This window comes from Rattus rattus, chromosome 9 (genome assembly GCF_011064425.1).
Source record: "Rattus rattus isolate New Zealand chromosome 9, Rrattus_CSIRO_v1, whole genome shotgun sequence".
NCBI classification, from domain to species: Eukaryota; Metazoa; Chordata; class Mammalia; order Rodentia; family Muridae; genus Rattus; species Rattus rattus.
The window spans coordinates 26,539,189-26,551,779 of NC_046162.1; the positions used below are offsets into that span (position 1 = coordinate 26,539,189).

General features: G+C 39.7%; 1 protein-coding gene across 1 annotated transcript in view; it reads left to right on the forward strand.

Annotated features, from left to right (window-relative positions):
• The window catches only part of Pwwp2a (PWWP domain containing 2A), a 39,511-nt gene that overhangs the window by 14,993 nt on the left and 11,927 nt on the right, over window positions 1-12,591 (forward strand). The window contains 1 exon segment of the mRNA XM_032914506.1: window positions 7,754-8,697. Coding sequence (XP_032770397.1) covers window positions 7,754-8,697 — 944 coding nt within the window.

Sequence of the window (12,591 nt, forward strand, 5' to 3'; positions counted from 1 at the left end):
GTCATAGCAGTACTCCAGTCCCTGGCATCAGCTTATATCTTGGTGTTCTGTTATGAAGTGACCAGGGCAACTGTGGTGAAAGAGGCTTGCTTATAATTTTAGAGGTTTAGTCCAATATCAGCATAGGGCATGCAGGTATGTGCTGCAACAGTAGCTGAAAGCTACATCCAGATCAGCAGGCAGAGAGTCATGGGGGCCTGATGGGCTTTCGAAACCTCAAAGCCCACCCCTCACCAATGTACTTCTCCAACAAGGCCACACCTATATGAGCCTATGGGGCCATTCATTATTCAAAGCACCACATTCTGGAAGCCTGAAACTGAAGCCCATGTAAATTGGCTTTTTCCCTCTGTACACTTAATAAGTTTGTTGTTTTTGGGTAGTGACCCAAAAGTCTTTCAAGTTTATGTGATTAAAAACTCTTTGGTAAATAGCTAATTTGAAGTTAAAGATAGGTTTGTCTTCATAGTTGTCACTATTAAGTGTAACTTAATCAGTTTTATTCTGTTTTGGGCATTAATTAAGCTTGTAGTTATTTACTATTTAACAGCACAGAGTTCTAGGTGGCATGTGCCTGTAATTCCAGAACTCCTGAGGCTGGAGGATCATGAATTCAAAGTAGGCTTAGGTTACATAGTGAGAAGCTATTTACAAGCTCTAATTTTTAGATACTCTGAAGTTTTAAAAATCAAGACGTTCGTAGATGTAGTTCCAAATAAAGTACTTACTTGTTTTGGGGGATGTTGACAAACAGGGCCATATGTGTATTGGGCCTCATCACTGAGTTACATTTAGTCCCTCTAATTATCACTTCTGACATTTCAATGCTACAAGTGGTTTTCATAAGTCTTTTTGATAACTTATTTAATTTCATACTATATTAGGTAGCAGGTATTTATTAAACATACAAATGCTAAAATGTTAATTATTGAACATCAGTTCAAAGCTACATGCTACTTGCATTTCATTTCTACAAAGAATGAAAGGCCTTTGGATCTGTTGATTAGACACTTGGTGAACTGTAAAGTTGGTCTGTGAGAAAACAGATAATGCTGTAATGCACATCTCAGCAAACTGAGATGCACAGGATTCTAAAATGTGCTAGCTTATAGTTTTCTACCTCTTAGACTTCTCTGGAAATTAATGGTTACTTAGGGTTTATTATTATTGTTATTATTACTACTATTAGTACTACTGCTGCTGCTGCTACTGAGACAAAGTCTAGGTAGCACAAGCTAATCTTGAGCTCATGTAGCCAACATGTGTGTGTATGTATATGTGTGAATGTTTATGTGTGTATGTGTGCTTTTATTTTTCTGTTACAGAACCATTAAATACAAATAACACTGTTAAAGAGCCATTAATAACAATATGGATTTGGGAGGGGGTTGGGAATGGAGAGATGCAGGCAACAATCAGGGTGGGGCAGTGTGTGTCCAGTCCTGGCAGGGACTTGGGCTATAGTCATCTGATTGGCTGGGCTGTGGTTGCTTATGCATGCCATGCAGCTTGGCCAGCAGCTCCTGGATGATGCCCTCTGTTGGATTTGTGTAGTACTCCAAGAGCCCCTGGATTTTGCATCTTCTTTCCTCTTGACTGTCCAATTCCAACAGTTCGTCATCAATATTGACCTCATCTGGCATATCTGACTCTGCTAAGGTACAACAGCTACTTTTTCCATGTTTGTCCTGTACTGTAACTTCCATTGGTTGTACTTAATAGTAACTTGTACACTTGCTGTTTCTGCAGCCTGATTGTGCCAACCACCCCCATGTTCCCCCACTCCAGTTTGCTTAGCACTCACTTGCCCAGCTTGCTATGCTGCCACTGTCTTGTGACTCTCCAATCCCCTGTCTGTTATTTCATCCTGTAGTTGTATGTTGCTGTGTGAGTAAGTGCCCACTGAGGCCAGAGCAGTAGGATCTCCTAGTAGGTTGTGAGTCACTTAACATGGGAACTGACACTCAGATTCTGGTTCTCTTAGAAGAGCAGTAATGTTCTTAACCACTGAGCCATCTCTCCAACCCCAACCTGGTCCTCTTGATTCTACGTCACAAGTTTTGGGATTTGATTATAGGCATGTGTACCGTGTTTAGCCTACAATTATAATAGATATATTTTACATTTGAGAAAGTAAAGACTTTACCATATATACTGTATATATATGGTACTATATATATATATATATATATATATATATATATAGGACAATATACTGTAACAAAATATTATATGGAACACTGAAACTGGAAAGTCACCTAGGTATGGGAGGCTGCTGTACTTACAGACATCCTATAAGTGGACTTAAGTATCTCCTTGAGGCCCACATGGTGTAGGGAAGTGACATGATTTACGGTGTTGTGTTGTTTTTTGAGACAGGTTTCATGTAGCTTCCTAAATCCTGGGATTTAGGCATGTGCTTCTATATCCAACTGGTAATTCTGTTTTAAAGGGAATGGATGCAATTTTGTTGGTAAAACTTTCTGTTGCATTTAGGTGCTGTTGAATTAATTTCATTGGTCCTGATTAAATATTGATCTAAGTAAAATCTTACAAAGAAATGTGAAACAAAACAAGCTCGCTTCACAGTTTCCTGTCTTTATAACCTAGCCTGTCACTGATTTTAAGAAGAAGAAGTGTGTGTGTGTAGTTGCAGAGGTTACCCTCAGGAGCCATTGACCTTGTTTTTATTTATTTTTTCTTTCTTTCCTATCTTGCCTTTTGAGACAGGGTTTCACTGGACCCAAGACTCACTAATTTGGCTAGGCTAGCAGCTGAACGAGATCTATCCAGGGATCTACCCATCTTCTCCCGAGTTTGGATTATATATATATACCATCACACCCAGTGTTTTCTATGGTGCTAGAGATTGAATGTTTCTGTAGTTTTAGTTTACTGGCTGAGCTATCTTCTCAGTACCTGGAGAGGTAGTATCTGAACACATCTGCTTGAAATAAAATAAATCTGGATATTATTTTCCAAGTGGTTAAACTGTTTTTTCCTGTTGTGTGTGTGTGTGTGGGGGGGTCTTCATTTTTCTCTTCTCTTGACCTCTTTGCTGAGGGTAGTTTGATATATCTAGAGTGCTTAGGCCTTCTCAACTAACTCTCACTGAGTCATTAGTGTCTTCTAACTCCCATGCTTGCCTATAGATAATACTTTTCCATTTTGTATTTTTGTGTATAATTTTTAAAAGAATCCCTTCCTACATGTACTACTTAGCAAGAAGAATTGGCGGGAACAAAGGAGAATTAGTTGTACTCTGCTTAAGTGTTCTACATAGAGGGAAAATAGTTAATTTGAGGTCATAAATGAGATGATTGAGGGTGCTGGTAAGTTCATGCAGATTAACACTGCCATCATAAAAAGGAATAAACTGAACTTTCCTACTCTGAAGTGAGCATTGTGACACATGCCTGGAATTCAGCACTGAGAAGTCCATGTGTTAAAAGACAGTTTCAGCTACATGGTAAGTCCCAGGTAAACCTGGGGTACAAGAGTCAGCCTTAAAAAACCCAAAATTATAAAGATAAACCCAGAAATATACCTGGTTTAAAATAGGTAGTTATTGGTAAACATTTCAGTTAGGTTTCAAGCATTCTCCTGGAAAGTAATTTTGATTATGTTTCTGAGCTTAATCCAGGAAGCAAAAAAGTATAAGACTGATTAGCAATATTAGAAATTAGGAGCAAAATCATGAATAATACCTCTATCTTAAATGGGGTTCAAAACCTAGAATGAAATAAACCATTTCTTACTTTTGGATTTTGGAGACAGGTTCTCACTATGTAGCCCACTCAGACCCCAGAAGATCTTCCTGCTTCTGCCTGACCTAGTCTGGGGTAACTGATATGTTTTCATTCACAGTTCATGTCACTTTGACACTGTCATTTACTCACAGAAGTGATAGGGATTGTTTGCTTATTGGTTTGTTTGACAGGGTCTTTAATGAACTTTGGACCCACCTGCCTTCATGTCCCAAATAGGCTATGATTACTAGTGTAAGCCAGGTACGTTTTACCATGCCCAGTGTTTGCATTGCAGGGACTTGAATCCAGGACTTTGATCATGCTACAGAAGTTCTCTGCTAACTGAGCTACATCCCTAAACTCCTAGACTGTGCTGCTTCACTGATGTCTCTAGTCCTGAGCAAAAAAAAGTGTTAAACACCAAGGTTCATTTCCTCCTTTAACTTTGGTGCTTGCTACTTGTTCGAAAGAGTTTTGAAAACAATTTGAAAATAATTGTAGCCACAGGAAGTGCAAAGTCGGTATAGAGGTCTCTTGGATCATTATCTACTTTTCCTTCACAAATGATTTTTATTTACTTATTTTGTGTGGTGCTGGGGATCTATGCCAGGCAAGCAGTGATCTATAACCTATGCCGTGTGTGTGTGTGTGGGGGGGGGGCTGGGGGTGGATAGAAACTTGCAATATAGCCTAAGATGTCTTAGAATCTAGATTCTCTTATCTTAGCCCCTACTATGTACCATCATATCTGACAGATTTTTTTTTTTTTTTGAGCTGAAGATTGAATCCCTTGGGCCTAGCAAATACTCCGCCATTCAGCTGTGCCCCTGTCAGAATCTTTCTGTGGTAATTAAAGACTAAAGATGAGATGGGTTAGAATGAGTCACCAGTGTCTAAGTGCCGTGCCACACATGGAGAAGATACTCAGCATACCACCTAGTTCTTGGAGCGTTTGCAAGCAGTTCTTTAAGAAGAAGCTCATGCAAGAGATTCCTTCCCACCTCTCATTTGCACCCTGCTCATTTCCCTCTGCTGAGGTGGTCCTTGTTGATCATTGATGTGGGTCATAAATAACTGCTTTAGAAAAACCTAAGCAACTGTGCTTATACAAAGTTCAGATTATAGTTATGTTTAGAGAAGACTTAGGGCCATGGCACAGAGCAGGATTCTGTTTTCAGGTCCTCCAGGGGATTGGGATGAAGTTCTTCATTGACTAAACTTGAGAAATTAGATTTTAAAAAGATTGTGATCATGTTGCTGCTTTCCTTTTCTTTGGCAGTGCTGGGGATCAAACTCGAGGTCGGGGCCCTACACAGTATACCCTATCCTTTGCTCATTGACACAGGATCTCACTATGTGTTCCAGGCTGGCCTCAGCCTTGATACTGCTAGGACTACACGTGTATGTCACTGCCTAGCTTAGTGTTGCAAATTAATGTTTTGGTGTCTTAGGTTAATGGTTTTCAAACTTAGGTTTAGTTAAAAATATGTATGTGTCTGTACAGGGAAGGGGGTCTCAGGTATCTTCACCTCCCAAGAAGAAATACTCATGTCTGGTTATCTATGTATACATGAACAGATATACTGTAGTTATCTCATTGTTTTTAGATACCGATTTTGATGTAATCAGAGTGTAACTGTTGAAATTGGTTTCATAAGTTCACGTCTCACTGCTCATGTGAGGTGGCAACATGATGACTGAGAATGTATCATCTCTCTTTTCTAAAAGTCATTTATTTTTCTGGTTCCTTGAGGTAATTTTGTAGTTATTTAAATATTTTGGGGGTCAGGGAGATGTTTCAGTGATTAAGAGCTATTCCAGTGGACCTGAGTTTGGTTCCTTAAAGCCCAGATTAGGTTGCTTAAAACTTTCTGCTGCTCCAGCTCCAGGGTGTCTGAGACCTGTCCTGCTCAGACACCAACACTTGTGTGTGCATTGCCTCTGAGACCTGTCCTGCTCAGACACCAACACTCGTGTGTGCATTGCCTCCACCCTCCACTTTAAAGTCAATTCCGTCCAGGCGTAACTAAAGTCTAAAACTATTGAAATGAGGGAAAATTTATGCCTAATATTTGTTGATGAGTTTGTTGAGGATTACCTGAATCCATGAGCTGGAAACTAACATTACTTTATTTTATACATGCTAAACTAATATTTACAGTTGATAAGAGCTCTGAGAACTTCACTGTAGATTGACTGGGTGTGGTGGGACATGCCCATCATCCCAGCATTTGTGATGCAAAGGCAAGAGGATTTGAGTTTAAGGCCAGTGTGTATTACATAGCAACTTCTAAGCTAGCCTAAAATACATAGCGAAACATGATTTCGAAAAGTAAACCAAGTCATTAAGATTATTATGTCTTAAATTCTCCATCCTACAGATTTATTAGATGATAAACATGAGAGGATCCTTTTTTTTTGTTTGTTTTTTTTTTTTTTTTTTTTTTTTTTTTTGGTTTTTTGATACAGGACTTCTCTCTACAGTCTTGGCTGTCCTAGAACTTGATTCGTAGATCAGGCTAGCCTTGAACTCACAAAGATCCTCTTGTCTCTGCCTCCTGATTGCTAAGATTAGACTAAAGGCATGAGCCACCACAACTGTCCAAAAATTTATTTTTAACAAGTAATTCTGAACCTTTTGGAGAACATGAACATAAAACACAGAAACAAATGAGCAAAAACCCAAAAACTTGTTCTTTGTGAAAACTGACGTATAGAAAACATTCTCTTCCAATTCATAGGTTCTGCCTGGCCTGACAGCCTGCTGCTGACCTTGGGTTCTCTGTAACTCTGCCTTATGAGACTGGCATTGGCACTGTCCTGTGCTAGATGCTGCCATCTCAGTGTTCTAAAATAAGAATGTGGCATACACTAAGATACTTGGAATATGCTTTTGTTTCTATGTAAAGGAATGAACACAACAAATTTAGCTTAAAGTTTCTTTATTTCAACCAAATTACATTAAGCCAGTTATATTTCTAGGTTTGTCTGAGAAACAGTTCTTATTTTCAGCTCATTCCGCTTCCTACTGGAGCTGAGATTTATCTATACATGCTTACTGGATATAAAACTAGTTTTAAATTGGATTACACTTGAAAATTTTTCCTTTATTCTTTGCTTTTTCTCTTTGAGACAAGAGGCTTTGGCTCTGTTGTACAAGTTGGCTTTGAACTCAGAATCCTTTGTCACACCCTCCTGGGTACTGCCACAGCAGATCCGTGCTAGCTGAAATGGTTTCTGAATGTAGTATGTGATTTTAAAAAGTTTGAAACTCAGGGACACTGAAGCGATGAGTCAGCAGTTAAGAGCACCAGTTCTCTTCTAGAATTGTGTTCAGCCCCCAGCACTGACATAGCAGATCACAATAGTCTGTAACTCCAGTCCCACGGATTCTCTTCTGACTTCTAAAGGCATCGCACTCAAGATACAGATAGATGATATTCATGGAGCCAAAACACCAGTATATACAAAGTAATAAAAAACATTGAAACCACAAAGCTCTATTCTTATCAGCATTGGAAATAGTTTGAACATCTGAATTCCGTGCTGTTCAAACTGACCTGGAACTTGAAGTCTTGCTGCCTTAGCTTTGAGTGCAGAGATTACAAACAGGTACTACTACCCTGCATTTTATTAAACGTTTGAGAGATGTTATGACCAGAGGAAAATGATTACATTTAATATATGGGTGCATTTACTGAAAAATGTACATGGTTCAGTGAGTCTATTACCACATGGCATCTCATATTAGTCTGGTAACAGAAAGATCCATTTTAAGTAAGTTAGTACTAGTTATTCCAGTTAGTCTAGTATTGTCTAGGGCAACCATTTAGGTTATTTCTAATTTTCTCTAAAATGTAAAACCAAAAGAAGTGGAGAGTTTTGTTATTTTGGAGACAGCAGTAGCATATTTTAGATTCTTGTTGTATTGATGCATATGAAGTTGTTTATATTTAAGATGTTGAACTCACTAGCTTCCTTTTGTTTTTCCCTTTTCTTCAAAGGTTTGGGCCCCATGGGATCCCTGTGACAGTATTTCCCAAAAGGGAATGTAAGGACAAACCGGACGCCATGCAGCTTCAAAGTAACACATTCCAAGAAGGGATAGAAGTCAAGCGGGAAGTGAATGGTGCTATTCCCGATGCCCTTTCTCCAGTCCCTCCTCCTGATCACCTGTGGACTTCCAAACCACCTCCTCTCTTCCATGAAGGAGCACCTTATCCTCCCCCCTTGTTTATCAGGGACACATATAACCAATCAATACCTCAGCCGCCTCCCCGGAAAATTAAGCGACCCAAACGAAAAATGTACAGGGAAGAACCCACTTCAATAATGAATGCGATAAAGCTACGTCCCAGGCAAGTCCTGTGTGATAAGTGTAAAAACAGTGTTGTTGCAGAAAAGAAGGAAATTAGGAAAGGTAGCAGTGACTCTTCTAGGTATGAAGATAAAAAACGGAGAAACGATAGTGTAGCTACTGTGAACAAAAAACTGAAAACTGACCATAAAGTGGATGGGAAAAACCAAAACGAAAGCCAGAGAAGGAATGCTGTGGTGAGGGTTTCCAGTATCCCTCATAGCAGGGGCAGAGTAGTCAAGGTTTCTGCTCAGGCAAATACATCAAAAGCTCAGTTAAATACCAAGAAAGTGCTTCAGAGCAAGAACATGGATCACGCAAAAGCTCGGGAAGTATTGAAAATTGCCAAAGAAAAGGCACAGAAGAAGCAAAGTGAAACCTCCACTTCCAAAAATGCGCACTCGAAAGTCCATTTCACACGCCGGTATCAGAATCCTAGCTCAGGTTCTCTCCCACCTCGAGTGCGCTTAAAACCACAACGGTACAGGAATGAAGAAAACGACTCTTCTCTGAAGACGGGACTGGAGAAAATTCGGAGTGGCAAGCTGGCCCCTAAGCCGCAGTCTCGATGTACCTCCACCCGCTCAGCAGGTGAGGCCCCTTCAGAAACACAGAGCCCCTCAGAAGGCCCAGAAGAGTCCCCCAGTGAGGTTCAGGACACAAGCAAAGTGCATGTGCCTGGGGAGCAGGAGGAGCTGCGGACGTTGGGCAAAAAGGGCAGCAAAAGCAGTATATCTGTTTACCTGACCATAAATCAAGAGAAATCTGACTCTTCCAGTGCGTCAGTGTGTAGCATTGATAGCATGGATGATTTGAAATCCTCCAACTCTGAGTGTAGCTCCTCTGAGAGCTTCGTTTTTCCTCCCGGCTGTATGCACGCACCCTCTGCCTCTTCCACTTCTACTTCCTCCTCTTCAAAGGAAGAGGAGGGCCTCAGTAATTCCTTGAAAATGAAAATCTTTTCCAAAAACGTCTCTAAGTGTATCACACCAGATGGCAGGACCATATGCGTAGGGGACATTGTTTGGGCCAAGATCTATGGCTTCCCATGGTGGCCAGCCCGTATTCTTACTATAACTGTGAGCCGGAAAGATAACGGCCTTTTAGCCCGGCAGGAGGCCCGTATTTCATGGTTTGCATCTCCAACAACATCTCTCCTTGCTCTGTCACAACTCTCCCCCTTTCTAGAAAACTTCCAGTTACGGTTTAATAAGAAGAGAAAGGGTCTGTATCGCAGGGCTATCACAGAGGCGGCTAAGGCTGCTAAGCAGCTGACCCCTGAAGTGCGGGCTTTGTTGACACAATTTGAAACGTGAACATGGACAGTAAGGTAGGCAAGAACCACTGGAGCTGCTGCAGATCCCTGGCTAGTTAGGAGTCATTTCCACTAGCTAGCTTAGCCAAACTGGAGAGAAATTGCACTCACTTGGCTTTTTATATGTAATATATAGCCATTTTTAGACTAAGAAGCTTAAAACTGAAACATGCTTCAAATTTCCTCTTCAAGAAGTAGGATTTTAAGAATATTTTCCAGTTTTGAAATTGAAAACCATCCTAAGGCATAGAAGCCATAGCTTCAAATGAAACAGTTGTTGCAGGGACTGTTAATTGCCATTTGTAGCTAGTGTATGTGTGTGTGTACATATAAATACATGTACATACACACAACAACACACCTACATACATACACATGTATAAACTATTGTCTGTCACCATGTGACACAGGTTGCAATATTTGGGGTTTTAGTAAGGGCTGGAGCTTGGGGAACGGTGGCTACTCAATGATTACTTGTTTTATAACAGTGAACACTTAGACTCTCTATGCACATAATGGTGTAAAAGCTTGGTCCTGGGTATTTGACAGACAGGTGCTTGCTGTGACACATTGGGATGCTTGCTGTTTAGTAATAGACCAGGCTGTACACATCGCCCAGTATGGGATTAAAACTATTAAGACTAGACAAGTTCGAGTCAGCACTCTCTTGTCCGGTTAGGTTGTAAAACAAACAGATACTTAGTTGGGACATTCTGATAGATTTTATTTGGGGTATATAAATAGTTGAGTGAAAATTTAGTCAGATTTCTCCTGACTGGCTGTTCCTAAATTCTTAGGACAGGTCCTAGTAATTAACACTTTGTGAATTAATGTCATGTGTAATTGTTGCATTTTGGATGTACCTAATTTGATAGTTTTTAAGAAGCATTTTCCAGTTAAGGTAATCTGTTTGCAGGTCAGAAAATGAGAAATGTAATTGTATAATGCATTGAAATGTAAAAAAAAAAAAAAGCTGTAAATAAAATCAACTAAATCCAAATTATTTGTGTGTGTTTCTCAAAAAGCTTTGAACAGTTTCAAAATAGAAAATTAGTCTTTGTATCAGTGATTAGAAAAGGTGAGAAATCAAACTTATTTTTATTTGCCCTGTCAGGGAAAACATTGGAGAATAGATAAAATTCAGATAGCAGGAGGTACAGTGAGGCTCTATAGTAATACCATCTGATAGAACTTTAGTTCCTATCAACCACTTTGATAAATTGCCATGCTTTAAAAAATTAGGTAGTTGTAGTTGGTTTGCTCTGTGGGCTTCTGCCTCAGCTATCACTGCTTTTGGGACTAGTAATCTAACTTCCTGTTCTACATGGTCCACCCGTCCCTATGATGTTGTTTTTTAAGAGTCTCACTGTCACTTTGGCTGGCCAGGCTGACTTCAAGCTCAGAGCCTTGCCTGCCTCTGCCTCTGCCTCCTGAGTGCAGGCAGAGGCAAGGTGATCTCCACAATTAAGTTGCTTCCAAGCTTTTTGATTTCTTAAATTTGTAGTTTCAGTTTGGTACTTGAGATACAAAAGATAAGACTTTTGTGGATTTCTAAAATAATCCAGTTGAGATAAATGTTAGTTGCTACGTGCGTAATTAATAAGATTAAAAAAATAAAAAAATAAGATTAATAAAATTAGGAAATGAGCTTCTTGAAGCTTGATACCTGATTATTCCTGGGGGGAAAATAGAATCTCTTCTTGGGGAACTTAGTCAATGCTTTTTGATTTTAATAAACACACAATAAAAGAAAAAGATGCATATTCTTTCCTGCAAACAGAAACTAATGTGATTATGACAGGCTGAAAGCTCACAGTGTGATGGGGGGCTTAGAAGGGAGATCTCTTTCTAGGTTTTCTGAGTAACTGGTTCAGATTAGAGTACTTTATCTTTGAAAAATCGATTTATACAAGAGTTGTCTAAAAAATAATTTGAAGTGTGTGATCTGGGATGTAGAGTGACTTTGAAAGTGGGTGTTGCTAATACAGTCAGATGCTTTAGCAAAAATGTATCTTTGTGGCATAAACTATTTGTCCTATTTCAGAACCTACATGGGAAAATATAATCTGTGATTGTGGGGTATGTAAATAACTTTCAGCCAGGCATGATGGTGTGTTCTAGTGATCCATCATTTGGGAGGATTGAGTGACCTTGAGATGGACCAGGGTACATAATGAATTCCTGTCCAGAAAATAAAGATGTATTTAGCCCCGTGTACATGCTTTTACACCTAGCATGTTCTCTGACTTTGAGGCCAGCCAGCGCTACGTAGTGAGATACTATTTTTAAAAATATTCTAGTATTTTCCAAGCAAGGTGACCATCTGATACTTAATGCAACTGGAGATGCAAAGTTTTCTTTGAGAAGGTAAAAGACACTCTTTGTATGGTAATGAACCAAATGGGCTTTTTTTCTTTTTGTTTGGTTTCTCTTTTCAGAGAGAAAATTGACTTAGACAAATTTCCAATGTCTGAAAAGTAGCTAAACACAAGGATCAGCAAGGGCAGAAACCAAATGAGAAAGATGTCAAGCAGCGACTTGAGAAATTTACAACCTCATGTTTCCCTCTTCATTTTTAGAGTTTCGAAATCAGCAGGTGGACTGGTCTTTTAGAAGAAAGGTTTTTCAGATTCTAGTTTATTCCCACAGAACAGAAGACCTGTATAGGATTCACTCTCTACAGTCAGGTTTAATGGTGTGTCCCCAAGCTAGCCTACGTACAATCTACCTGAGCTTCTGCGCCTGCTGCCTCCACCTCATGCCGAGATTCCACCACACCCAGTTTGTGATGATGAGGAACGGACCCAGTTTTTTCTTTGTGTTAGCAAGGCACTGTACAAACAGATTGGCATCCATCCCCAGTCTCCTCCTAAGTGGTTTTGATATTTTTGTTTTTGTTGTTGTTGTTTTTTTTTTTTTTCCAAGTTTTGGGCAGGATCTTACTACATAGCCCAGGATGCCCCATAACTCTATGTAGCCCAGGCTAACCTTGGGTTTTTCTGTGCTGGTATTATAGGCATAGGCATACTCCAACACGTGGCTGGGAACAAAATGTTAATGGTTGTTACTGTAGCTTAGTACTATGTGGAGCAAACAGGAATCTTTCCTAGGTAGACAACATAGAGCTGACACTAAAATCAGCTTAGAAGACATCTAGGGTCTGGATGTTA